General features: G+C 40.5%; 1 protein-coding gene across 1 annotated transcript in view; it reads right to left on the bottom strand.

The window, feature by feature from the left end:
• The window catches only part of PLCXD3 (phosphatidylinositol specific phospholipase C X domain containing 3), a 90,351-nt gene that overhangs the window by 22,374 nt on the left and 42,075 nt on the right, over positions 1-25,902 (bottom strand). Inside the window, exon 2 of the mRNA XM_030470235.1 lies at positions 15,901-16,609. Within this exon, the coding sequence (XP_030326095.1) occupies positions 15,901-16,609 (709 nt within the window). The remainder of the gene's footprint in view (positions 1-15,900; positions 16,610-25,902) is intronic.

The following is a 25,902-nucleotide window of genomic DNA, read 5'->3' as shown; positions in this document are numbered from 1 at the left end:
TCAAAATTCGACTAAATCTCACCTACATTTGAATCCTTTGCTACTGAGTACAGAGCAAAGCAATTTCTATTTTCCTTCCAATAAAAAACCCTAAGTGGTTCTGATTTTTTTGTTTCATGACATGGAGATAAAAAGTCAGTCTGCAGTAGCAGAAGACAGACAACCAGGGTATAGACAACTGCACATAGCAATTTGCCATAGTACCTTGTTCAGTATATTCAACAATACATTATTCAGATAGACATACTGTAGAATAATTCATATATTGTTGAAAAATTCAAAGACAATAACCATATTCAAATCAGAGAACACTGCATTGAAGAATGGATTTTGCAGCATTCCAAAAAATTTAATGCTTTCTGATTCTCCAGAGAAGGTGGGAATCTGCTTTATTTGTGAAACATCGAACAGATTACAATGACACAATCCATCCAGCAAAGTTTAAATTGAAAATTATGTCAAAAATAATTGCCTTTGAAAAAAGATATAAGGAAATAGTCATTTTTCATCGCTGCTGCTATCTGGACAGCAAGAAGAAACACAGAATATACTAAGAGCTTCAGGCTGCACCTCCGAGTAACAGAAATTGGGCATAATTACAGCTCTGACTTGAATGATGGTGTGATTAAAACAACTCAGGAAATGAGATGGTGGGGCACAAAATTAAATAGGAACATACAGTTTTTCAGTTAATTAAAAAACCTGAATGTCTAGTTAATGCTCAACATCGTCAATTAAACATTCTTTTTTTACTTTTTAGTTTTTTAAATTCTTTTAAATTAGGTGTCATTTAAAAATAAAAGTTATTTTGAAACTGTTGCAACACTTCTATGCTTCTGAAATACGAAGTTAGAAAACATCAAGATGAAATGTTTTCCTATGTATTTTTTTCAAATAATTACTCATCGAGTGTGACCCAATTTTCAGATAGTACCAGTGGTGCTCACAAATCTGTTTTTCCAGCAAATTTCTGTTTAGCACCAGAATTCCTCCCCGCTGTACCACTCCCCATCTCAGCACCACCTCTTCTGCTTCCTTTGATTGTATTATCAACTATCTTTTTGCATGGACTGAACTTCCTCCACCTCTTTCTGCACCAAGCCTTCATGTGCAAAACTAGTTTTATTATTTCTCTTGCAAGGTGTGTATCGAATAGATACACAGCACCAAGGATCCTTATTACGCTGTCATTGCCACCCAGCACTGCAGTCTGGTGCAGGTCTGGGGTCATCGCACATGCAGTAACTCCTCCACAACTGCTTCATCTAACCAGAAAGGGAGACTAAGCTGCTTATGATCCTTTATACATTTTCTGGCTTCTGACTCTGGCCTCACACAGCTAAACCAGCTTTGTTAATCAGCTGGATCCTAGAGGCGATATCCTAAATAGCATCCAGGGCATTCCTGTGGATCATTTACCAGGAGCAGCCTTCCCTGAGCTATTCTTTGTTCATTCTTCTTGCTTTCCTCACAACCCAGTTTTAACAAACCCAAAGCATTCATACAATAAACCCTGAATTATACCAATTATAGTTATGCCAAATTCGCACTATCTTCCTGCCATGGTGGTCCCACACCAGCAGGATTTGTCTCACACAGGCTTCTCTGACTCCTTGGTAGCCTGTGGGGCCATGAACTAATAATGCAACAGCACCTGCTTCCCCATCATCAGGCTGTGACTTCTCACACTCCTCGAGACACGAATGCTCCTGGGACTCCCTCAGGCAATCTAGGTGGCAGAGGAACACTGCCGTGTCCTGTAGTCCTCTCTTCCGACCTCCAGTGACAAAGCCAGTGGCATTGACAAGACCATGCACAGCTGCCTTTGAAAAGATGGATTAGCAGCTGCGACATTCTCCCGTAGAAGGGGGCCTAGCAGGAATCTACAAATGATCTCTGTCCTCTTTCAAAAGCCAATAGAGCCCATCTTAAAAGCAGTCACCTTTCGCACTCCCAGTTTTCCAGCTGTAAGACTGATGGAAGACTTCACTGCTCTGATGGCAGGGAGCCCTTCTATCACTTCCAGACTGAATTTCTTTAGTCCGTGTATAAGTATTGCTTTTGTGAGAACACTGACCTTTAGCCTAAACTGTTCGTTTCCTTCCCTGGTATTTATTCCCCTTTGATATTTATAGACAATAATCACATAGCCTCTCAGGCCTCATTGTGCTAGGATAAACAAGACAAGCTCTCTCAATGTCTTCAGCAATTCACTCCCTGATTTTCCTAGTTAGTAGTCCCCCTCTGCATTTGTGCCAGTTTTCCTCTACTTCCCAGAACATGAATTGCATAGGATATCCAAACATATATCCTGCCCACACCTTGGGCAGAAATATCACCACCTTTCTGCACATGCTGGAGATGCCTCAGTGCATATCAAGAGGATACTGCTCTTTTTCCCAGATGTTTTCCACTGAGGGCTCAGTTTTAACCAGCATCTGCCTTGCCTGGCTACCCCAGCTGATGAGATCCCACCTTACCAGATCTTGCTCCCATTGTTATGACCTTGCATTTTATACCACTGAATTTCAGTTCATTTCGAAATATCACAGGCATCCAGTTCTTCCTGTATGTTACCCCTCAGCTTTCCTCTGTTATGATGATATCCTCTTTGTGTTATCAGCAGATACCATTAGCAGTCACCTACAGCTGAATCCAAGGTCCTTCACAGAAATATTAAAGATGAACAGGCTTTTTTTTTTAAGAATGTTACTATTACCTTCTTTTCAGTCTGGTTCTTCCAACCAGTCCCAACTCCATTTCCAATTCCCAAATTCCATTTTGGTTGATAATATCCTACTTAACACTTCACCAGCTGCATTACTGAAATTGCAAAATTTTCCTGTAAAGTATCCATAGAATTAGTTACAAAAACAAATGAAGATTGTTTGACACTGTTCACCTTTGGCAAAACCTCATCAATATTCATCCTACTTTCCATTAACCTCTGTATCTTTAATTATCACTTCCTTCCAGTTAAACTCTTCAGTTTCCTTCTTGCCTTCTCCTGAAAGCTTGTGGGAACGTAGACCATTCCTCTGCCATTTTAGATATAGCTGTTATGCTTGCTGCCCTCCACTCTAAACCACATTTTTTATATGTGTCCTTCACTGTGGGTAATGCTCACGCTAGTCCTTCAGCAATTCTGCTATGGGCATTAGACAGATCACTCTCCTCTCTGTTTAAATGTATTCCCTTCTTACAGCTTTTATAAAACATCTTCCCCAGTGACACCAGAAGTCACAAAGAAGGCTCCAAGAGGAATCCTTATAATTCAAACACTGGATGAAAAACTAACATCCAAGATTCATGCTGAATATAGCAGAACTTATTATGACAATAAGCAGAATTAATGCAGTTATTTAACTAACTCACAAGGTCCTATCATTAAGGCAACTGCGGCACAGTTTACTTACTGCCCTGTGGAAAAGAATTCACTGAAAGGATTAAATCTGCTTGTTTCACCCTGGTAGATATTTCTGCTGACCTTTGAGCTATCCTTTTTAACATTCATTACTGGCAGATTTTGTAATCAAATGCTAATAGTCACCTTTTCTTTTAAATCAACCTTATGCCAACAGTCTTGGAATGTCTAGAGGATGAAGCTTATGGCAACAAAACATGATTGACAGCAAAATTCAGATCAGTCTTAAAGTTGTGTCAGACTCTTCTGCACTGCATAGTCCCGAATCACTAACTCTGGACTACCTCTACCATCATGCTGTTTGCCTTGACTTCAAACAATTCTAAATTTTTAAAGGAAGCATTTGGGCCACTTCACTTTTGGCCAAAATAAGGTGTTAAACAAAATAATGAGGTTAAACTTTCTTAGAGAAAAATTAAAACAGGTTCCAACTTATTTTTCCTGCAGAAGAGTAAAAGTCCTAGAGTTATGCCACAGTATTACCTAGAGGACAGTGTATCCTTGAAAAACTGTCCTTCTATTGTGTTTGTTAGCATGCACAACAAGTGAATAATTATTGTTAATAATGTTGCTACTTTGCTTGGCCAGTGGTATACACTCTATAGCTAATGGATAAAACTGTAATTTCCAATAGTCATAAGCAAAATTAAAACGGACATTAGGAATGAAAAAAAAAAGAGGTATGAAATTGTCTGCAGACTGTTGCTTGATCAACAGTGATAGAGGGGCAAGTAAAAGCTGGGTACTTTAGTGCTAGACATCCATTGTGGTATTAAATACATCTGACCTGAAATCAAGAACTGTTATTCTGTGAGAAACTCCAGGATTTCAAAGTGTGATTTTGTTTCGAATTTGAAAGCGAATACAAAACATTGGCCTGTTCCATCAAATAAAGTTCAAGACTTAGTTCTGAATACAATAATGAAAAGCTGTGAATATAGAAACAGCATTAAATATTATAAGTATAATTAACACTGCAACACAAACCTGAAGACAAGACAGAATTAATAGAAATACAATAGTTGAAATGTTTTCACATTTTGCTAAAGTAGACTTCTCCCTGGAGAAAAACAAAAAGATGCATTCTTGGAAAAAAGAGTAAACTTTAAGATACGTGCATTTTTCAATAAAAACCTACATCAATGGGAAAAAGAACAAATGGTTTTGTAATCACTGGATGGAAACAATTTACACAAACACTTGCTGTCTCATCTGACAAAACTAACAACTGCAGACCAAACTCTTAGAAAGGTAAATAAAACATTAACCAATATACCACAGATATGATCTCAAATTAGCTTTAAAAACAAAAATGTTTTGATGGTTCAGAGAGCTCTTACTGGTTCTGATCAGCACTAAAAATAGGCAGACATTGTGAGAAGTCTCGTGTTTCCAGTAATACTGGTATTACTGAATTGATCTGGTATTTTATTTAATGAGAACTCCGCATTGAAGAACTAGGGCTGCTATACCGCAAATGAAACAGACCACATGACAGTCCATCAGGGAAAAGGTAGACTAAAATGCATTATACAGCTTGTAAAAATATAGCAAGGGATTCCAGCAGATACATCAACCATAGACTAAAATCCTCTTGGAGTGCAGCCAGGAGAAATATTTTATTGAGACATGCCATAACAAAGAGGTCATAGAATAACAGAATAGTTTGAACTGGAACTTTAAAGGTCATATAGTCCAACCAGTCCCACTATCAGCAGTGACATTTTCAACTAGACCAGGTTTCTCAAAGCCGCTTCCAACCTGACCTTGAACACTTCAGGGATGGGGTAACCACAGCTTCTCTGGGCAGCCTGTGCCAGCACCTCACCACTCTCATCATAATAAATTTCTTTATTGTATCTAGTCCCAATCCACCCTCCTCTAGTTTAAAATGATTCCTCCTTGTCCTATCACAGCAGGCCCTACTAAAGTTTGTCCTCATATTCCTTAAAAGCCCCCTTTTTAGTATTGAAAGGCTGCAATAAGGACTCCCCGGAGCCTTCTCTTCTCCATGCTGAATAAGCCCATCTCCCTCATCCTGTCCTCAGAGAACAGGTGCTCCAATGCTCTGATGATTTTTGTAGCCCTACTCTGGATCCTCTCTGACAGGTCCATGTCATTCTTGTACTGAGGACTCAGTAGCTGAATGCAGTACTGCAGGTCTGGTCTCACCAGAGCGGAATAGAGGAGCAGCATCACCTCTTTTGACCTGTTGGCCACACTCCTTTTGATGCAGCCCAGGATACAGTTGGCTTTCTGGGCTGTGAGTGAACACTGCTGGGTCGTGTTCAGCTTTTCATCCACCAGTACCTCCCAGTCTTCCTCGTCAGGGGTACTTTCAATCTCTTCATCCCTGGAAATATTTTGATACCACGGGTTGCCCCAGTCCCAGTGCAGGACCTTGCACTTGACCTTGTTGAACCTCTCGATGTTCACATGCACCCGCTTCTCCAGCTTGTCCCTCCGAATCCCATCCCTCAGGCATCTACTGCGCCACTCAGCTTGGTGTCATCTGCAAATTTGCAGAGGGAGCTCTCAATCCCACTGTCTGTGTCACTGATGAAGATACTAAACAGTACTAGTCCAAGTCTAGACCCCTAAGGGACACCACTCATCACTGATCTCCACTTGGACATCGAGCCATTGACCACTCTCTGAGTGCAAACCATCCAACTAATTTCTCATCCACTGAGTAGTCCACCCATCAAATCTGTATCTCTTCAATTTAGGAGAAGGATGTTGTGGAGGGCTGTGTCAAAGGTCTTACAGAAGTCCAGATAGATGACATCTGTAGCTCTTCCCCTGTCCACTGAGGTAGTCTCTCTACTAGAGAAGGCCACTACGTTGGTGAGGAAGGACTTGCCCTTGGTGAAGCCATGCTGGCTGTCTCAAATCATGTCCCTGTCGTCCATGTGCCACAGCTTCTAGAAGAATCTGTTCCATGATTTTCCCAGCCACAGAGAGGTGGCTGATGGGTTGGTAGCTCCCAGTGGCCTCCTTTATATCCTTCGTAAAAATGGGTACAATATTTCCCTTTTCCCAGTCTTGGGGACTGCACCTGACTGCCACGACTTTCTAAATATGATGGAGAGTGACTTGGCAACTGCAGCAGCCAGTTCCCTCAGGACTCCGTGATGCATCTTGTCAGGTCCCATAGACTTACGTATGTTCATGTTCCTCAGGGTGTCTCGAACACGATCATCTCTTACAGTGAGAGGGACTTTGCTCCCCCGTCCCTGCCTTGACGTCCGTCCACTCAAGAGGTGTGCAAGGAGAGGGTGCCAGAAGAGGTCAGAGTCATGCTGGACCACTCTGCTCCACAGCCACAAGGAAACAGTGACTTGTTGCATCAGTCATGCACTGACCATGAGAGTCACTGTGGTGGCTCACACTCCTCTTGCAGTGTTCTCCTCACACTCCTCTTGCTGCAGTCCTCTTGCAGCACAAAACAAGAGCACAAACAAAAGCACATTCACCATAGGGCTGCTTTGGTACCCTTCTTCCTTCAGACCTCTCACACCAGATGCTTATGGTGGTCAGCCTCAGCTGAGTAACTGCCTCGCATCATGCATCAAAGACTAGCCAGAGAGACCCTGCACCCCTCACCCAGCAGTGACTTGGGGGGAGACCTACTAGCACAGCCTTGATCAGTGTGACACAACATGCTGGTATATTGTGCATCAGAGGACACATTATTTAGAGATGACAAGAGTTCACAAGCATGAGCCTGGAGAAAAGTACACATCACTTTAAAAACAAAGTAGATGTGAGTCTGCATCTCAGAAGAGATGTACCCTGAGAACAGCTGCACAGCCAGTACGGTCAATGCTGGCTATAAGCAGGAGAGAAGCCCAAGAGGTTGCTGAGAGGGAATTACAGTAACTAAGCCTTGTGGTCAGTCCATCCAGTGCATTATTTCCAGTTACCAGAAAATAAAAAGAAGTCCTGACTGAGCTGGAAAATATTTTTCAAGCAACAGCCTACCTATAACTCTTATGAGAAATAGTTTAAAAGAAAAAAAATGCAGAAGTTAATCATATGGATTACTATTTCCACAAATGTACCTCCAACTGCAGAGCTCAAAGGACGGAGCTTTCCACCACGAGAAAACTGTCCAGCTGGATTTATGTCTCTTCTGTTCTAGTTCAGCCAGGCAGTAATAGCACTGAAATGCTGTCTGATGGAGAGAGGGAGCCAGCAGCAGAGGTGAGTCGGATCATTGTCAGCCAAATACTCTCTGAGCTGAGATTAGTAACAGGCTCAGAGGAACCTACAATGCATGGCGTGAGGGTGTGAGAGCAGGACGAAGGCATAGCTCTCATTTCCAGTGCTGCAGCGGTGAACTTACTCACCTTTCTTGGCTCAGCCCTATCCTTTACTTTCTGTAGAAGGATGCTTAACAGATGGACCAAACTAGGAGCAGACGCTCACTATGCCCCATGCTCATACTCTTCATAGAAACAGCACTGGTCTCAGACAATACACGAGTAGCTTCATGACCTTCCAGCAGTGAGCTTCAGGACCATCAACCAGCACCCGATGACAGCCTGAAACAGCATCTCTGTGTATGAAATAGCCTTTCTTAATTCCTCCCAGTGGCAAATTTAAAGGCTGACTTACACTCTAGGTTACACTCTAGTTTCAGATTTAATTATTTCCTCTTAATTGTCCAAATCTTAATCATCACCATGCACGCAACTTAAGTAGAAATGAAACTTGCTGGGCTGACTGCTTGCGACAGCCCAGAGCAAGAAATGAAAACCAAGTTAAAAGAGTGTGTGAGGGAAAAGAGAGATGGTGAAAGGTAGCTAAGGAACAGATGCAACAACAGTGGTCATGAGCAAAGGCAGATCCTCCTCCTGACACAAGGATGTTGGTCACAAGCCCAGCAGCAGTAGCAATTATTTGGATTATGGCATTGCCCTACAGCTGTAATGTGAAGAGGTCTCATTGGAAAAGGAGAGAAGCTAGTTTCAGACTTCAGAGTATGTAAATCCAAGCAGCAAGGGAATAAAGATCTATGGCTGTCCCCCTTCATCATCCAGTAGCAAAATTAAGAAAGCCATCACTGAAGATCTAATTTCATTCTTGATTTACTACACAACACTTCTTGCTGGCACAACTGAAAGTGCTATGGTAGCGTTTGAAAGATAATCAGGTTTCAATACCCCATCATGAAACAAATGATGGTAGGATTCCTCCTTTGTGCTGTAGCTCAAAAATTTTCAGTGGGAAAGTGCCTGCAACTCACCATGGCTCCTACTCCACTCTAACCACTCACTCTTTTTTATATCTTAATACTATTTTATGATATAATAAATTCTAGATGACAGTTGCTTAGTTACAAAAACTCTCGGATCAACAGCTACAATATTAAAATATTGCCAAAGGTCAAATCCCACTCTATGATCATTCAGTGTCTTAAAGACATGGGGTTTATTATTTTCTTTGTGTCTGAGATAAATACTGAAAGATGTTTTATTACAATAGTCTGTGCTCTGGTGAAGCAGTTGTACAGCCTGGGACAATACATGCAATGCTAGCATTATAATTGTAGGCAATCTTTTATTATAATCTCTGAATACATAAAGTTTATATCTTAGCCCACGTCACTCACCCCCAGAAAAATAAATCCTGGAAAAAAATGGAATTATGAAACAGTTGTCCAAAAATAAAGTTGTAGAGAAAAGATCAATAAAATGAGGTTAAACATTTCCAGGCTTTAAGAACAAAATAAATGAAAATAAGCTTGCTCTCTGAGAAACAACTGCATTGCATCACACAGACATTACTGAATTCCTAGGGAACAAGCTTTATCATCTCTGCTTTAACAGAGGGAAAGCACAGGCATTTTTATAGCTTGTGCATATTCTGCATCATATAGAAGGTGGTACATCACCAGGACCTTTGGCCTGGCTGCCTTTCTTATCTGCAAGTCCTTTCCCGCTTGTCCTGTTGCAGCCATTTGTACAAATGTGGCACCAGGGTGCCAGGATCCCTTACTGCATCCTCTGCAGGCTTTGCCCTAACAGAACTCTGGCTATAGCCTGCATGCCCACCTGCTCATTCACTTCACAAAGGCTATTTGTTTATAAGCATGGGGATCATCTAATAAAATAATTGGGGCTTGGTATACTCTCTGACAATGGATCCCAGAGACTTTCTGTAGCTAAGTCTTCCTTAGCCTACCATTAAAACAGACATAGCCACTGCAGAAATTGTGGATATGCAGGTGACTTCTCTAAGGAGAGTGCAGATGTGTCTTGGCTAGAAAGCCCTCTAAGGTTTTGGAGAATACTGAGAATTGCCCTAATCCATCAGGAATAATACAGCCTGTGCAACAGGGTTTTAAGAGCTGACAAGATTTTTCTGAGAATTTCTATCCACATCCTACCACTCCAGGACCGCAGAGCAGCTAGAGGAGATTAAAAATTCAAACTTCCAAACACACAGTGACTGCTTCTTAGAACTGCCCAGTTCTCTGCTCAAAAATTGACAAGGGTGCATCTATTCATCTACTTACTAGAATAGTTCTGAAGGTGACTGTTTGCAGCATGCAAGTGTGAATACAACATAGATTCAAGAAAGTTGCAAACTAAGCAGGTGTATTTGCTAATATATATGTTTTTGTATTACAGAAACTCATTATCAGCTTGAAAGCCACCTTGTGAATAAATCTGGAAAGGCTTGTTTGTGTAAATCTCAGTACTCATTTTGTATCTTATAAACAAAGAGGAGAATGACCAACCCACCAAGGAACCATTCCCTTCACAATGAGGTAAAAGCAACTAGCATCAACTAATACATTTCCCCCTGGGTCAGCACTTGTTAGTGTCTATTAGCTGTAGTTTCCTTAGTTATCTAAGTAGTGTCAGAAAGATCAAAGAAATCCCAACTGACTTAATGATCCATTTGCAATTTCACTACAGGAGCCACACAGACTGAAGCATGAAATCTTTGAGACAAGTAGACATTAGTGACAGCTTACAGCAGCAGGGTTGGAGGAATGAACATTTCCTTTCATGATGAAAAACACTTGCTGCCTTCTGTATATGCAGGGTCTGATGGTGCTCAGAATGTGATGATGGAATCACATAAAATAGCTTTACGAGTAGTCACACAGCATATAACAACTGCAGGCAGGTCTTTTGGTGCATAACATGATAAAAGTTACAAGCAGGCCTAATAGGGGAAAAGACTGTGTTCAAAAACCTTGTAGATAAGGCCCTCAGTGATACTGTTTAGTGGTGGTCTTGTGGCAGGTCTGGGGTGATGGCTGGACTTGATGATCTTAAAGATCTTTTTCAACCTAGTTGATTCTATGACTCTATGACATCCCAACCTCCCCAAAGAGAATACCATGCCAACTACCCTAAACACACATCCCAAAGCTAAACTACTGATAGTTCTGGTGGTCACAGAGCTGGTGATCACTATGCCAACTTCCTTTCTGGACTGAATTGCACAGGATATTAATCTGTATGCAGATAAATACTTTTCCCTAACAAAGTTATTAAAACTCCTGTGCTCATGTATTTTGGGCATTTTTATCCTATTCCAGTTTCATGACCAAAGCCACCAGAAACAACCACCCAGCACTTCCCAAGGGAACACTATATTAAAATCCTTGTGCAGACAGATTCTCTTATGGTGAAATGCCACTAAAATGCCTGCCAGCAAAATTAGGGTGAGCATACACAGCCTGTTTGGAATTTTACTGTGCAGACCTGTTGACATGGCAGATAGATACTTCAAATGGAAGCAAGGTCTCCACTGCTCTGTATGCAAACACAAAGGTTGCCTCTTGTGTGGAAAGAGTAGAAAAGTAATGAAGAGTAGTCTGAGGAAGAATAGAAATACTAAGAATTCGGCTGGAGTGCCCAGAGTAATTTTGAGTTCCCTAGCAATATACCAGAATGATAGTTTGTGCCATACACATTAGTGAGAGATGGAGTCTACACTTGTCTCTCAGCAGTTAAAGAGACAACCTATGTCTCTTTAAACTGCTCACACACCACCTATGTTGCTATGGGGTCGCTAAATCCTGAACGCAAACCAGCTCGCTGGGGTCTCCTGCAGTCCATAATGGAGACAGGTATCAAGGTTACAAGCAGGAAGGATGCCTAGACAATGAGGAAAATACGGCTGCCACAGCTGACATTCCTGTTGTTTTCTTTTTCACAAAATAGGCAATAACAAGTCAATACCAGTCAATATCAAGTGTGGATCAAAATATGATCACATCCCACTCTTCCAGCAACACAGAAACCCTCACAAATTCATCTGGCTGAGATATGGCTTAGATGAGTGCACCCTCAGCAACTGTTTCAAAAAATACCACTTTTTGAAACTTCAGGGATTATTTTTCATTTAATATCCATCTATTTGCTAGCTAAATCTGACTCTGCTTAGGTTTATGACTGCACCCAGAGATGGCTTTTTTGCAGACAGCTTCTGTGGCCTGTTTACCACCCTTTTTGTCAACAGTTTGGCTGCTTTGCTTCTATTTCAAAGATTCCTTCTCATGTGCAGGTTGGGTTTTTTTCTGGTTTTGGTTTTTTTGGGTTTTTTTAAATTTGCTTTGGTTGCTAAGGGGGAAGCTTTAGCATGGTAGGCAAGGATTTAGTCACATGTGGGATACAGGGAACATTATCCCTAGAGATTAATTTGGAAATCAAGTGACAATTGGCAGGGTATGTGTTTATTTCTATTTCTTGAAAGCTTTAAAAGTACCACAGGACTTTTGCATCCTCTGAAGGATTTCTATTTTTTCCTGTTCTATATTACTCAACCTCAGAGACAACAAAGAGAGTATCATGCTTGTCTCCAGTGTCAGAGATAAAATTAGCAATTCCACTGCAAATCAGAAAACAAAGTAGATCATTACGAAGAACAACTTTACACTCACGAAAAGGTTGTTTCACAGCCACCTTTGAAATGTACTAAAGCCAGCTGCCTCACTGTGAAGTTAATTCAATAAGCAGTGGGAATGCAATTCATTTGGTACATTCTGTTTGCTAATCAAAGAGTATTTCTTGGCATCTAAACTGTGTCTGACAGAATGTTAAGCCTAAAAACATATTGTTAGTCCTCAAAGTTTTTCATCAAATTCAAGAAACATAACATGCACTCATGCAAGCCATCTTTCTCATTCAAGTAATGAATATGAAAGCTGTGTTATATAGTTTTGCAATGATGAGCTGTGGTCCTAAGAAGAGCATAAAACAAATGGCTTTTGCTTCTTGTATTTGTGCACGAATAGAAATCTTGATGACTTTATCATTTCTCCTTCTTCCAAATTATTGTCCCACAGAGCATTGCCTGTGACGGTAACAAAGCCTGTGTGCAAGCATTGTCAGTAAAACCCAGTCCTGGTACATCTTCTACTGAACTCAGAAACATGAAACTTTTCTTAATCAAAGTTTCCACATGCCTCCCGTCTTGCCTATCTGTGCTATGGGGAACAGGCTGAGAAAAAAACATCACCTCTCCTTCTGAAATGTATCACCTTAGGAGACTTCTCTACTGCAGTTTGAAGATGTAGACCTCCACCACCACATGCAGCTGCTATTGAAATGAAAAGCTATTAAACCAACCAGCTTGGCTATGGAGGAATATTTCTTTCACAACATGAGCTACAAAACAGCAGAAAGGGGCATGGATTGCTGCACAGTGTCTGCTTGCAATTTTCCTGGTCTGATGGATGCTGCAGCTGAGAAACTAGGTTCCTCCTCTAAGGTGGCCACTGCTTTTCAAATTGTACATTATCTCATGACTAACAAACAAATTCAGAGATCAAAACCTAGTATGGTTTTCTGGATCCAAAAGGACCTTAACTTTGTTCTGTTTTCAGAATTAAGTCAGTACATAAATGAAAATGGTTGTTCTACAGATGGCAGAAATAGGGATAGCTACAGGTTATGTCTAAAAATGCCAAAGGAAACATTTCTGCAATGTAATATTTAATTTAGGGGGGGAAAAAAAACACACCAGAATTACTTGAAAAGTTCAATCTTATTCCACATTTGCATTCAGATCTTTCAAAATTTAGTATGAGGGAAAAACCCCATCCAAATATGGTTACAGAACTGCTGCTAAAAGCAAAATACTGCATTCTTAATGAAAAGCTCTTCCCCAGCATTAATTGATAAGCAGAAAATAGTATAAAATGTACAAAACTATTCAGCAACTCACAACAAAAGCACATATGTTATCTACCTGGACACAGTAATTGTGTATTTATTTGGTCTGTATATTTATTCTGAAAAGGACAGAATAATCCTTATATAAATAATTACGAGACAGTTCAAAGTAACAAACGGTGCAGCTGGAACATATGCCCTAGCTTCTAAGTTACTGCAACATTAATGCAGTGAGATTGAAGTGAATTCTGTAAATTCTACTAACTGTGCTCCGTCCTTTAATTGCTTGTCTATTTATTTTTTAACAGGATCATCATTAAATAAGGATCAGTTCTGAGTCTACTTTTAGAGCAGTTAATAATATAGAAGCTCAGTTCCTATGTTGATTAACACACATTCGAAGCCTGTATTTTTCTGCAGTGTATTTTAGTAATAAAAATACAAATAAAAGTTTAAAATGAGATGCCACATGTGGAAGATTAAATACCAGCTTTGGAGATAATTTTAAAGATCCTTTTCTTTTGCAGTGGTTAAAAGTTATGCAAAGAAGGAAAAAAATATATTCATGCAGCAGCCATTGATTACGCACTTGGAGATCTTGTGAAAAATCTCAGTTGCAATTGAGAAACAACATTTCCAGGTATTCCAGACCAATTATTTACTGAAATTTCAAGTTATAAGCTCGAAGTTTACTGCAGAGAAAAGCTTACTAAGAGTTCAAAGGCTCAAGTCATTCAGACCTCAGACAAACATATCCACAACCCACTTTCAATTTTTACTTTTCCAAACAGCTTTGAGGAAGCACATTGTGAGTCAGAGAAGAAGAAAAGGTTTTTTTAATGGCTATTTTACTGATGCAGCAAGTTTGAAAAAGAATCTGGTAGTTTCTTGATCTTGCTACTTCATGGTCTAAAGAACACTCAGAAAGATGCTTAACAAAGAAAATAAATCCCTGAACAACAAAGTGAGTGTTTAACAGTGAAATCCATCAAGTAAGTATTGCAGTAAAAGAAATGCTCTTCAGACTCTGCAGAAAGGGAGAGCCCTAGTCCAATGGACTTCTAAAAACGTGTGAAGGATATACAAACAGCTGCAAATGCAGTCTTACAAGCACTTCTGAATAATATTCCAATGCTTATAAAACCTTCTATGTCAGTGTTTTACTATTTCAGATAAAGTTTCTCCTTGTTTTTTCAAGTTAACAGTCACTTGGGAAAGCTGCCATAAAAATGGCTCAATCTTTCTCAAAAATGAGGCATGTTTTCTTTTGCAGGTTGTAGTGTCACAGGCACTACATCATTCATCTCATACAGAAGGGGACAGCGTTCCCAATAGACCTTCCTGGCACAGGCACATCCATGCAGAGAGCAGAGCATTAGAAGGCCATTGACCCCCATTATAAATTTTTTACATTCTGCAACCCTTCTTTTTTTTTCTTTTTTTTTTTTCTTTTTTTTTTAGGGGAAAAAATAGCTCTTGTGCCTTGGCATTAAATTTCACATTTCCTACAAAGTTGGCAAGAACAGTCATACATATATGCCTTTAAGCTAAAAACTTGCTGTGATTTATCAAAGTCAGAATGGTATAAATAACGCATGTCTTGAGCAGACTGCTTTTTTTTGTAATCTAACAACTAATGGCCTGTCAACACAGTATTCCATATACAGAGTCTCTACAGTGGTCTACAGTCTCATTTCTGTGTGACAAATGAAGGCTTCTTTGGAGGTAAACTCACTCTAACAGTGTCCTGATACCTTTGATATACTGTGTGATGGTATGCAGAGAGAAAAACTGTGCATCTTTAAGGTGTGTAAAGCTAGTTAAGGAAGCAAATTCTGCAGTTTCAGGCTTCGCTCATGAGGAAAAAAAAAATAATCTACCCAATACCTGAAGCCTGATGCATAAATAAAAACTTAAATTATCTAGATCATTCATACAGGTTTGTCCACATCAGTAAGGAAATCCAAGACAAGATGTTCAGTGTTCATGATAAGAAACCACGTTTGAAAAACAAAACAAATGGAAAAGCCTGCATTCAGAAAAAAACCAAACCAAACCAAAACAAAAATACCCAACCCCCCCCCAAAAGAAATAAAAAAAAAGGCTAAGCCAATCCCAATCCCATAATATCTTATTAGGCTTTGGAGCAGATTTTTATTTCAAGATACAAAAACTTGTCTTTCAATGTGTGTCTCTTTAAATATTTTAATATTATGCGCAAATTCTGACTAACCCACAGTAGGATGGAGTTTCTTTAAAATGAATTAGAAAAGCAGCATCATCAAACACAGACACACATTCAGCACAGCAGCACATTACCTGCCAGAAACTTACCTTTCTGTGATTGTTTCTCTGAGACCACTAGCAACCCCCTTCACCACCGTACTAGCCTTTGGTGTCAGCACTACTTGAGATATGAAGAAGGAACCTTTCTTTCTTCTTTCAGTGACTGATGCCTGGAGGAATTGAATCAGCTTTTCTGGATCTGTTGTGTTTGCCCAGGGAGCTGGCATCATCTGGCCTGGCCAAAGAAATGCTACCTCAAGAGCCACTGGACTGTGGTAGAACACCAGCACTTGGTGTTCCTTTTCCCACAGGTACTGGAGACTTACTTCATGGGCAAATATAGCAGGACACATTTTGTTTCCATATGTGTCTTTGAGCATTTGGACAAGCTTTTCATGATGGTATTTCTGCATCCCGTAGAAGTGATTGAAATCCAAAAAGACCACTTCTTTTGGGTGGTCAGCAAGAAACGCATTGATCTCTTCCAAACCCTCCTTGACTTTGGCACTGAATAAACCATGAGCAAAGTAGAGCTCATTGTCTGGATCTCTGGGCTTGGTGGAAATTCTAAGATCAAAATACCGTATACCTGCCCCCAGCTGGCTGGTGAAGTTCATGGTCTGTGTAGCCAGCCACTTCCTCATCAGCTTTTTAGCCACAGTCCCAAAAACAGACACAAAATTCTGGACCGTCTCTGGCTGTTCAGGGCCAACTGGAGAAGCTTCATCGATGTAAAAGCTAAATGAGTCATGAGAACCTAAAAACACAATAGAAGAAAATCATCAATATAGTATTCATGTATTAAAAATCATTAGCGATTCTTCATAATTTTCTGACCTGTACCAACACTCACCAACAGACTCCTCCTCTGCCCTTTCTCTCAATATACTACTTTTGTCTCTTGGCATTTACCAAAACAGCACCTTGCAGAAACTTGAAGTAAACAGGCACTACTTTCACTGCTTGTATGGGCTCTTCCTCACTTTATTCTCATTCTTCTGCTTTTAAGGTCACTGAAGTCATTGGGCTCTGAACACCAAAGCAATCCTTGTTGAAGTCCAGCAAAACTAGTCCCATAATAAATCCCTAGAGCCAATGAAAAGAGGAGAGTCTGGCCCTGCACACTGAATCACGCACTGTGCAGTTTACAGAAACAAAGAAAAAAAATAAAACAACTAAAAAAACCCCATGAAACAAACCAGCAACATCATAGCTGGCTTAACATCGCAACTAAAATATCAGTTGAAAATGCCAAGAACACGTAACCTTTCTGATCTTATCTTTATTTCTAGACTCATCAACAAGGCTAGTGAATGCTGTTTCCCTTCTTAAATTTGCCTCAAATTCTTTGTTTTCCTTTGCTACATAAGTACAACACATAGATAGAGCCAAGGATAGCACTGAGTGCCACCGATACAATACAGGAACTCCAATGCATGCTCTCGACAAGATCAAGACACAGTACTTAACATGCCTATGTACAGAAGTTATCGCTGTCCACAACATAACAAAGACAAATAAAAATGTATGGGACATTTTGCTATGCAAAATACTGTTTCTAAGGTACATCCATTAAAAAAACCCTCAACCACAAAACAACTTATCTTGCTCAGCATTTAGACATTTACATGAAAGCAGCTGATAAAGCTAAGGACATCAGCAAACACATGATCATTCCCCTGTAAGGGGCATTGTCTTTATGGAGAGGTGCGCTGACACTAGAAGATGCTTATCACTCTTGAACACCATTATCCTTGAATACCTAAGGGACACTGTCTTACTTAATGGAGAGGTGAGCTGACACTAGAAGATGCTTATCACCCTCGAATACCACTACCCTTCTGAACACTGATGGTGAAATCTGGCAGTTTATACAGAAATACTGCCTGGCTGCAGGCAGAGACACAGTCTCGCTGTCCCAGCTAGAGGAGATGCTTCTGGTCAGACTCACTATAGCAAGGAGGTCTGCTCCACAGCCTATGTAACACTGCTTGCAAAACTCCTTCAGTGTCAGCAGGACTCTATTTCAGAAATGGACTATACCACTAGACTCTTGGAGATTCAAATTCTAGCATTAAAATGAATTCAGATCACAGGTCTTGCCTGCTACTGATACTTTTTAGGTGCCTTTAAAAATTACTTTCCAAAGCATGCATGCTGTGGCAAGTACCACATTAATGAAATCCTGCTAGTCAGTCATTCCTGATGGCAATGCTATTTTAACTGAACTGGAACAAACCCTATAAACTGAAGTGACAGCTATAACATTTTCTTCCTTAACAATAAATGGAGTCACAAAAAAATAATCTTAGACTCTGTCTTGGATTTGACTTTTTTTAATCTGAGAAATGTCTTAAGATTTTGTACAGCCCTGCTTTTCATGGTTGTCTCTTTGAACTGCCTTTTACTTTAAATATTAGATAAATTTTCCATTTTGATTAAGCTTTCTACTGCAAAGTGTTGCAGAGATAGCATATTTCTTGCAGAAGCTGATTAGATCATGGAGTATCTGGTTACACACTGATATCCCAGGGGACCAGATCTGCATACAGAATTTTAATGGTAAAACAAATGATTAGAGCAATGACTTGTGTTTCAACAGTATTACAGGGAAAAATCAATGAGATACATTAAATGTTCTGCTCAATGTAACCTGCACTAATCTAGAAATCAAAGTAAATTGAGCCTTGTTTAAACCAAGGCATAGCTATCGATATTAGCTAGGGGTGGATCTTGCAAACTCTCACTTTGTCCGTTGAAGCCCCCTTTATTTCAGTAGGATTTTAGGTCAGAAAAAGCACATGTATAACCATGATCAACTGATTGCAGAGTAGGTTCAAAATGGTATGAAGATTAATGAAACCATTTACCCTTTCTTGCCTGATCTACAGCCACTGACAACCTGAAATTGCAGAAGTAGCCAATGTCAACCACCATGGCCAAAACGCAATGGTGCCAATCACTACTTAAAATTACTTAAGTCAAGAAAGACAGCACAGTTCTCAAAGCAGAAATCTAAGGAGAAAGAGTTGTCAGCAGGTAGCTTTTAGCTACTGGTAGCGCAAAACAGAAAAGAGAGGGTAGGGAAGTGGGAAACACCACAGTTAGACACTGAGCATCACAAGCAGGATAGTTTAGAAAAATATCTTCTCTTAATTAAGGTCTTCAAGCACATAGTTGAGCCTAAAAATGGTGATGTTTCCACAGAAGGTACAGAGAAAAGCACGCAGTGCAGGAAGCATCTCCATGTATTGTAACTCATGGGGACATTCCCATTCTATATTGCCTCTGGGAAGTGGACTTGCAGGTTCTGTGTACCACAAAATCTCAGTACTCATGAAGACAGGATGCAGGCTACAGTCATGTTCTTCAGCCTGGAGAAGAGAAGGCACAGGGGAGATGTTATAGAAGCCTTCTGGTACCTTCCAGGGGCCTACAAGAAATCTGAAGAGGGACTTCTTACAAGGGCATGTAAGGATTGGACAAGGAAGAATGGATTTAAACTGGAAGAGGGTAAATTTAGATTAAATATAAGGAAGAGAATTTTGTGAGGGTGGTGAGGCACTGGCACAGGTCGCTTAGAGAAGTTGTGGCTGCTCCATCCCTGGTGGTGTTCAAGGCCAGGTTGAATGAGGCTTTGAGCAACCTTGTCTAGTGGGAGGTACCCATGGCAGGGGGCTTGGACCTAGATGATCTGTAAGGTCCTCTCCAAACTAAACCATCCTATGATTCTATGAAATACTAATGCATTGAATCCTGCAATCTTTGGAAAGTAGCAGTGCTTACGCACTGTCTACTATAGTAGGACATGCTGACCTGATCTATGTGACAATCTACCACAGAGACTTCACAGAGCAAGATATGGAGAAGCAAAAGGAGGGGAATTTAGTTGTCCTATGCCAGGATGGAGGAGAAGGAGTAAGCTAATATACCTTTTCTATGCAAACATATTTTCTCACCAATGCACTAAGTGTCCTGCACTTTGTTGAAATACAGCACACTGTTTTCCCACTATTTCAACAACACAACATGTTTTTGATCCAAGGAGTCAAACAGGAATGCTTGTGGATCAAGATCATGAGGGTGGCAAACAAGGGTAAACAAGGTACGCATACAGTACAGACTGCCCAGTCAAGAATGGAGAAAGTGGACAAAAACTTTAACAACTGAGAGAAGCCTTGTAATTACAGGACTTATTTTCATGGGGAACTGAGATGTTTGCTGGCAATCTGGAGAACAAAGACTTTGTTTCTACATGTACTTCTTTAAGCAGACAAGGCACACTGCTAGACATGGTATGAATTAAGGAAGAAATGGCTAGGAACATGAAGGATGTGGGGTGATATAAGAATTTAAAATACTAAGGAAAGCAAGGAAGGCAAATAGCAGATTGAAGATCCTGGACTGCAGAGCAGCCATCTTTGCTTGTTCAGGAAACTGGTAAGTGGTAAGGAAACTGGTAAGCCTGCAGGAGAATTACCTTAAATGCCATGGGGCTCAGGAGAAATGGCTGAACTTGAAAGACAATGTTCATTGTCTTTCATGTCCAGCATATGGACAGTGCGGAAGAAAACAAGGAGGTAAGGCAGGAGGCAAGTTTAGCAGTACGGATAAGTTCTAAGTGACCTTAAACTTAAAAAGCAATGTACAGAAGGTACAGGGTCCCTGGGAGGACAGGGTCTGTAGCTGGGGATCATCTGGCTAGACAGCAGCTCTCCAGAAAAAGATTTGTTCACTTGGACATAAGCAAAAAATAACTTCCCCCAAGACCAGTTAAGCCTGGAGGGGGAGCTCAGTGAGGCTGGACTGTGTACCCCTGATTCTCATCTCTCACATCTAACTTGGAGTTAGCTCTGCTTTGAGCAGGGGATTGACCCAGATGACTTCTTGAGATCCTTTCCAACACAAATTATTCTGTGTCTGTTCCCTACCCCCGCCCCTGAAGATAAAAAAGATTTATTTCTTTTCTTTTATCCTTAGAAGCAATTATCAAGAGACACTTACAATGCCTGTACCAGCCATGATCCGAAAAACAAAAATGGCCAGTTTCAACCACCAAGACATTAAATTTTCATGAACTTAGATGTGGCCAAACACTACTTGGATATTCAAGAGTAAAATGTGCAGTATTACTTAGATTGCAAGAAAACAGCTACTTGTACTTTTGCTAGGGAAAACGATCTCTTGTTTTCTTTACTGAATTCCCATAATAGGACAATTGGGAATATATAACCCACTACATTTAGCTATGGACATATTTATGGCTTCCTGGGGGGCTAACCCCCCATTTAAAAAATAATTAGGCTCAGTGCTGAAAAAAGTCCCTCAGGGAGAGTGCATTTCAGTCCAGAATCATTTCTTCAGTCCCACAGAGATTTACACAGAGGCACAGTGAAGCTACTATTTTTGGTGGCTAAGCTTTAACATGCCATTCCTAAAGCAGGCAAGTGTAGCTGAACTTCACCCTGCCCTGCCCTCCCCTTGTCTCATTGTGGATCTGGCCATCTCTCGTAACAACAGCATGGTAAACAGCACCTAAAATAAAGGTACTAAAACGAACATTGCTGCCCAACATGCTCCTGACAGTAGCAATCACACCCTGAAGATCCAAAAGTCACAGAAAATACACAGACAGACAGAAGCAAAGTTTCACAATTTTTGGCATGTTTTACTCTCTTCACCTTCTCCCACAGGCTGCAAGCTCCTCTTGTCTCTGTGCTGGGAGTTATCCAACAGAAGTGGACTGTTTTACTACTGCTCTGGATGTCATTACAGGCTTTACCTGCTAAATATAGGAGACAACATCCATTGGTGGCTATTGGTGAAATGTCACATGCAGTGCAGCCTTGCTTTTTTAAAAAACATCCTTGTCAATTAGGGCTCTACAGTGACTGACAGAATATCACAACACATTTCCTCTTGTGGTAGAACAGCTAGGACAAATTTCATGACCTCAGGCGCACAGGAAACAAATGCAGGTGTTCTTGCAGTCTCATTTGGTATGTTCTTACTGTCTTGTTTGCACTTAAAAATCAAACAAGGAAAAAGCCCTGTGAATATTTACCCAGCTGCACTGTGATTTCAAGCAATTGAAAAGTCTAGTCATGACCACTAGAGTTGGTGCACTTCAGTATTGTGTTTCACCTTCTTTTTAAGATGGCTGAGCAGTGTTCTCTCCATCAAAGCCACAGCACATCCCAAGGAACTCAAAAGGTGCTGCCATGAGCAATGCGATTCTGACTTCACAGTCTGGATACCTTTAGCATTCAAACTGCTTGGGTGATACAAGTTTTGTTTGATACAAAGATTACCCAGGAAAGCAAAAAAAAAACAACTGGGAAAAAAAATATATTATAGATTTTGCAGAGACTTAGCTTCCTTACAGGTAGCTGCCTCTCTTACCAGCTGTTCTTCCAGTGTTCATCACCAGTTGTGCACTCTTGATGCCAATCAAAGGCCACAGGGCTTAACCACTTATACATCCTCAGCACTCCACCATTCAAAGGCATGGGAAGATAGGCAGACTGCCTTATGTAATACAAAAATCCAGATAATGAAGAAGTCAGAGTCTGACCAAGGGTACATGTGTGACCCATTCTTGCTTACAGAGGCCCACTGGCTATGTATCTGATCACAATAAGTTATGATGTAATGCGTACAGCCAACACTCTGCTACCCATAAAACCTCTTTCTAGGCTCGTAAACTGTCAAAACCTTATGAGAAACAGTTCAGCTCCCCAAGCACCATGCTGCTGTTTCTAGGTAAAACAGTTAAACGTGGAGACAGCCCTATGCAATTCAGCTTACATCTGGTAAAGAGGAACTGAGAAGCCCAAAACTGCCCCTCTGCAGAGATACCAGTGAACTTTCTCTCTGCAATCCCCCAAAGTTTTGTTTTGTTCTGTGTCTAATTAAGAAGCCTGCAGAGACTGAGCTGGCCACCTCCCAGGTCTCACCCACCCAACTCCCCTGACCACAACCAGCCAAATTGCCACAGTTTTGCACTAAGTGTGCAAGTACCTGGCAAGGAAGCTCATCCACAGCATATCCTCCTATCTCAACCTCCAATAGTCACACAGGTTTTCTGCAACTCTCTATCTGCAAGTCTCTGCACTGCCCATAAATTAGCCAGGTTTTCAAGGCAAGGTTGCCTGTAGCACGAATAGGATCATGCCAATCTTTTGGCTTTTTAAAGGCTCAGGAAACCTTCTCAGTGCAAGTCAGAGCAATAGATGCTCTTTCTGGATTCCTGGGCAGCCAAAAACCATACCTTCTTATAATTTGGTCTTAGCATGGAAAATAGGATTTTCGTTAAAAATAAGAAGTTGGATTTTCTTTATAAAAGAGGAGTATTTCTTAGTATGTAAGAACATCTGGGGTTTATTCAAGTGAATTTCCTGATCAGAAAGTAAGAAAAAAATATTTTATAAGCCTGCATTTTGTAGGTGGTGAGCTAGCCCATACATAACTGAAATCAAATTGAATTACCCCCTCTCAAGTGATGAAAACAGAAGAGCTATTTCACTTTCTGTAGATAAAGCTCTGAAGTTTCTATTGAAAAAAAGACAGAAACCAAAATGAAGACATTTTTAAAACAAGCCCATTAAACAAACTTGAAATGTTTTTGTAGGTAACATGAACACAAATCATTGCACTTTTTAAATCAAATCTTTTTTCCAGGCCATACAGCACAAACAACTTTATATCCAGACAGTTAAATCTTCCAATGTCAACAGTTTTAACCTGTTAAGTAAGCATTTAATGCTTTTAAACTATAACTACAGATATGAATTAGCCTTGGTTTTCAACAGGAGATTACCAACAAAGTGCAAACCCAGAGCCCAATTCTAAGAACACTTAACTGTTCAAATTATTTTAATTATGTGCATGAAAGTCTGCAGTGAAGAGGCCCATTTTGATTTAGCTACTTTCAGAAGAATAAGATTCTGAATTGCTTTGGAGTTACATCAACACCAGATAAATTGAAGTTATCGAATACCAGAGAGCAATAAGAGGCAGGCAGTGACAAAAGAAAATGTATTCTGGTTGTGTTTGAGAATGCGAGCAAAAAAGGTGACAGGAGTGAGAGAGAACGAAGCTGTTAAAGCAACATCTGTTACATTACTATTAACTTTGCAGGAATTTAGATGCTGCTGCAAATATAGCACAATCACAATTTCCCCATCAGACGTTCACTCCCTAGTCTGCACACATCCTCTGTGCCAGTCCTACCACCTCTAACAGACTCTTCTCTTCCTCTGCTTTTATCCTCTTCTGCCTTGAAGACCATGGCGATAATGTGGGAAAAGGAAAGGAAATGTTTGTTTCCTTCCTGCCCCATTACTTCCCAGAACTGGCAGCATCCTCCTTAACTCCCCCTCCCCCACCCCCTACTTCTCTCTTCACCCTCCTGCAGGATGTAAATGCGCATTTTCCTTCTGCCACCAGTGAGTCCTGGAGCAGCCATTGGAATTGCACATAACCATAACTTGGACCTTGGTCCTGTGCCTAGGGACATGGCATCAGGTTTGAGCTTGTGCTGTCTTATCGGGGCTGTTATTTCAGGCAAAGTATGTCAAAGGGACACTCCAAGGGACCAGATAGGTGCACAATAATTAGTATGAAAACCTTTTAACAAGGTTTCCTTGCAAGGGTGAGCAGAACCACTTTATACTAAAAAACACTTCGAAGTCATATTTTGTCCACTTCTGCTAGACATGGTTTCTAATACTACTTCTGCCATAGGTGGAATTCTGCACTTCTCAGCCAAAACATCGAAGCTGGAACACCTTTGTGCAAATGGAAGGTCATAGTACAACTATAATAGACACACCAACTACTGATCAATAGATACAGCCTAGAGGTGCATGTGGCAAAGTACAAAACATTCAAAACTCAGCACAAAACAACCACTCTTTGATCAACGTTATACAGAGCAGAGAGTTTACCCTTCAGAGAATCACAGAGTAGCTGAGTTTGGAAGAGATGGAAGAAGTCCATCAGTCTGGTGATGGCATCCTGTACGTAGTGACCAACTTTCAGATCTGGAGTGACACTGTGTTCTTGTCTTCTCTATAAACAAATAGAATTTTCACACAGGAGAAGGGATTTTAAGTAACTACTTACTCTTGCTCCTCTTGGCATCACCCATGAAATATGCCTGAGGATCATTTTATTTTGTGCTTTTGAACAGGGCTACAGTTGCCTCCAAGGGAAGCCTGTAACTGTTGCCGTTGCCAGTAATCTCCATGACCATGACAAAGTGTGCTGGACTCAAGCTGAAGCTGTTACCATTTTAAGGTATTTTAAGAGTCATCTTGTGAACCATGGCAGTGACTGCACTGTGGAAGTGTTTCTGGTCACTAGACTGAGTTAAGATTGGTACCTCTCCTAAAAGCTGCTTCTTTCTTACAAGGAACTCACTTCTAAAATCAAACAGATTAGAAGGTGGTGAAGGATCTACTTGGCTTTAAGGCCCAAGATAACTGGCAGTTACTGCAGTAATACAAGCAAGCTTGGCTAAAAAGCTGATTAGGTTACTCATTATTCAATTCATGCTCATACGTCTGGTATACATAAAAGTACCCACATTCAATCTCTTAACAGTTCCCTTCTGCAAACACAAAGACCAGCTCCTGTTGCTTTTAGAACATTATATCAGTTAATTCCACATTTCAAATTCTCAACACTCTGTTGAAAAGTAAAGAAATAAGGAAAAAAAAAAGTTGTGTTTATATTTCTAGCTCTCCAGTGTGAGCACATCCATAACTATGGACATCACAAGGCCAATTCTGCTAAATAAACTATTCTTTAACAGAAAATTAGTACATGCTGCCCTCCTGAGAGCCTGTTTCCCCTCTCTTTTAGTAACTTCTTTACTGTCCTGTAATTATTTGTGTAGGAGGAGTTGCTATAATGTTTTCTGAGACACTGCTAAGTGTAGATAGCCTCCTACCTCTTTTCAGTCAAACCACCTCCAGACAGATTTCCTTGCAGACTTCATGCCGACAGCATAGTGGAGCAGTATGTGAATGGCAGGGGCTCTGCAAG

Source organism: Strigops habroptila, chromosome Z (assembly GCF_004027225.2).
Source record: "Strigops habroptila isolate Jane chromosome Z, bStrHab1.2.pri, whole genome shotgun sequence".
NCBI lineage: Eukaryota > Metazoa > Chordata > Aves > Psittaciformes > Psittacidae > Strigops > Strigops habroptila.
The sequence above is the reverse complement of the archived record's forward strand: the minus strand, read 5'-3'. Positions and strand labels throughout refer to the sequence as shown.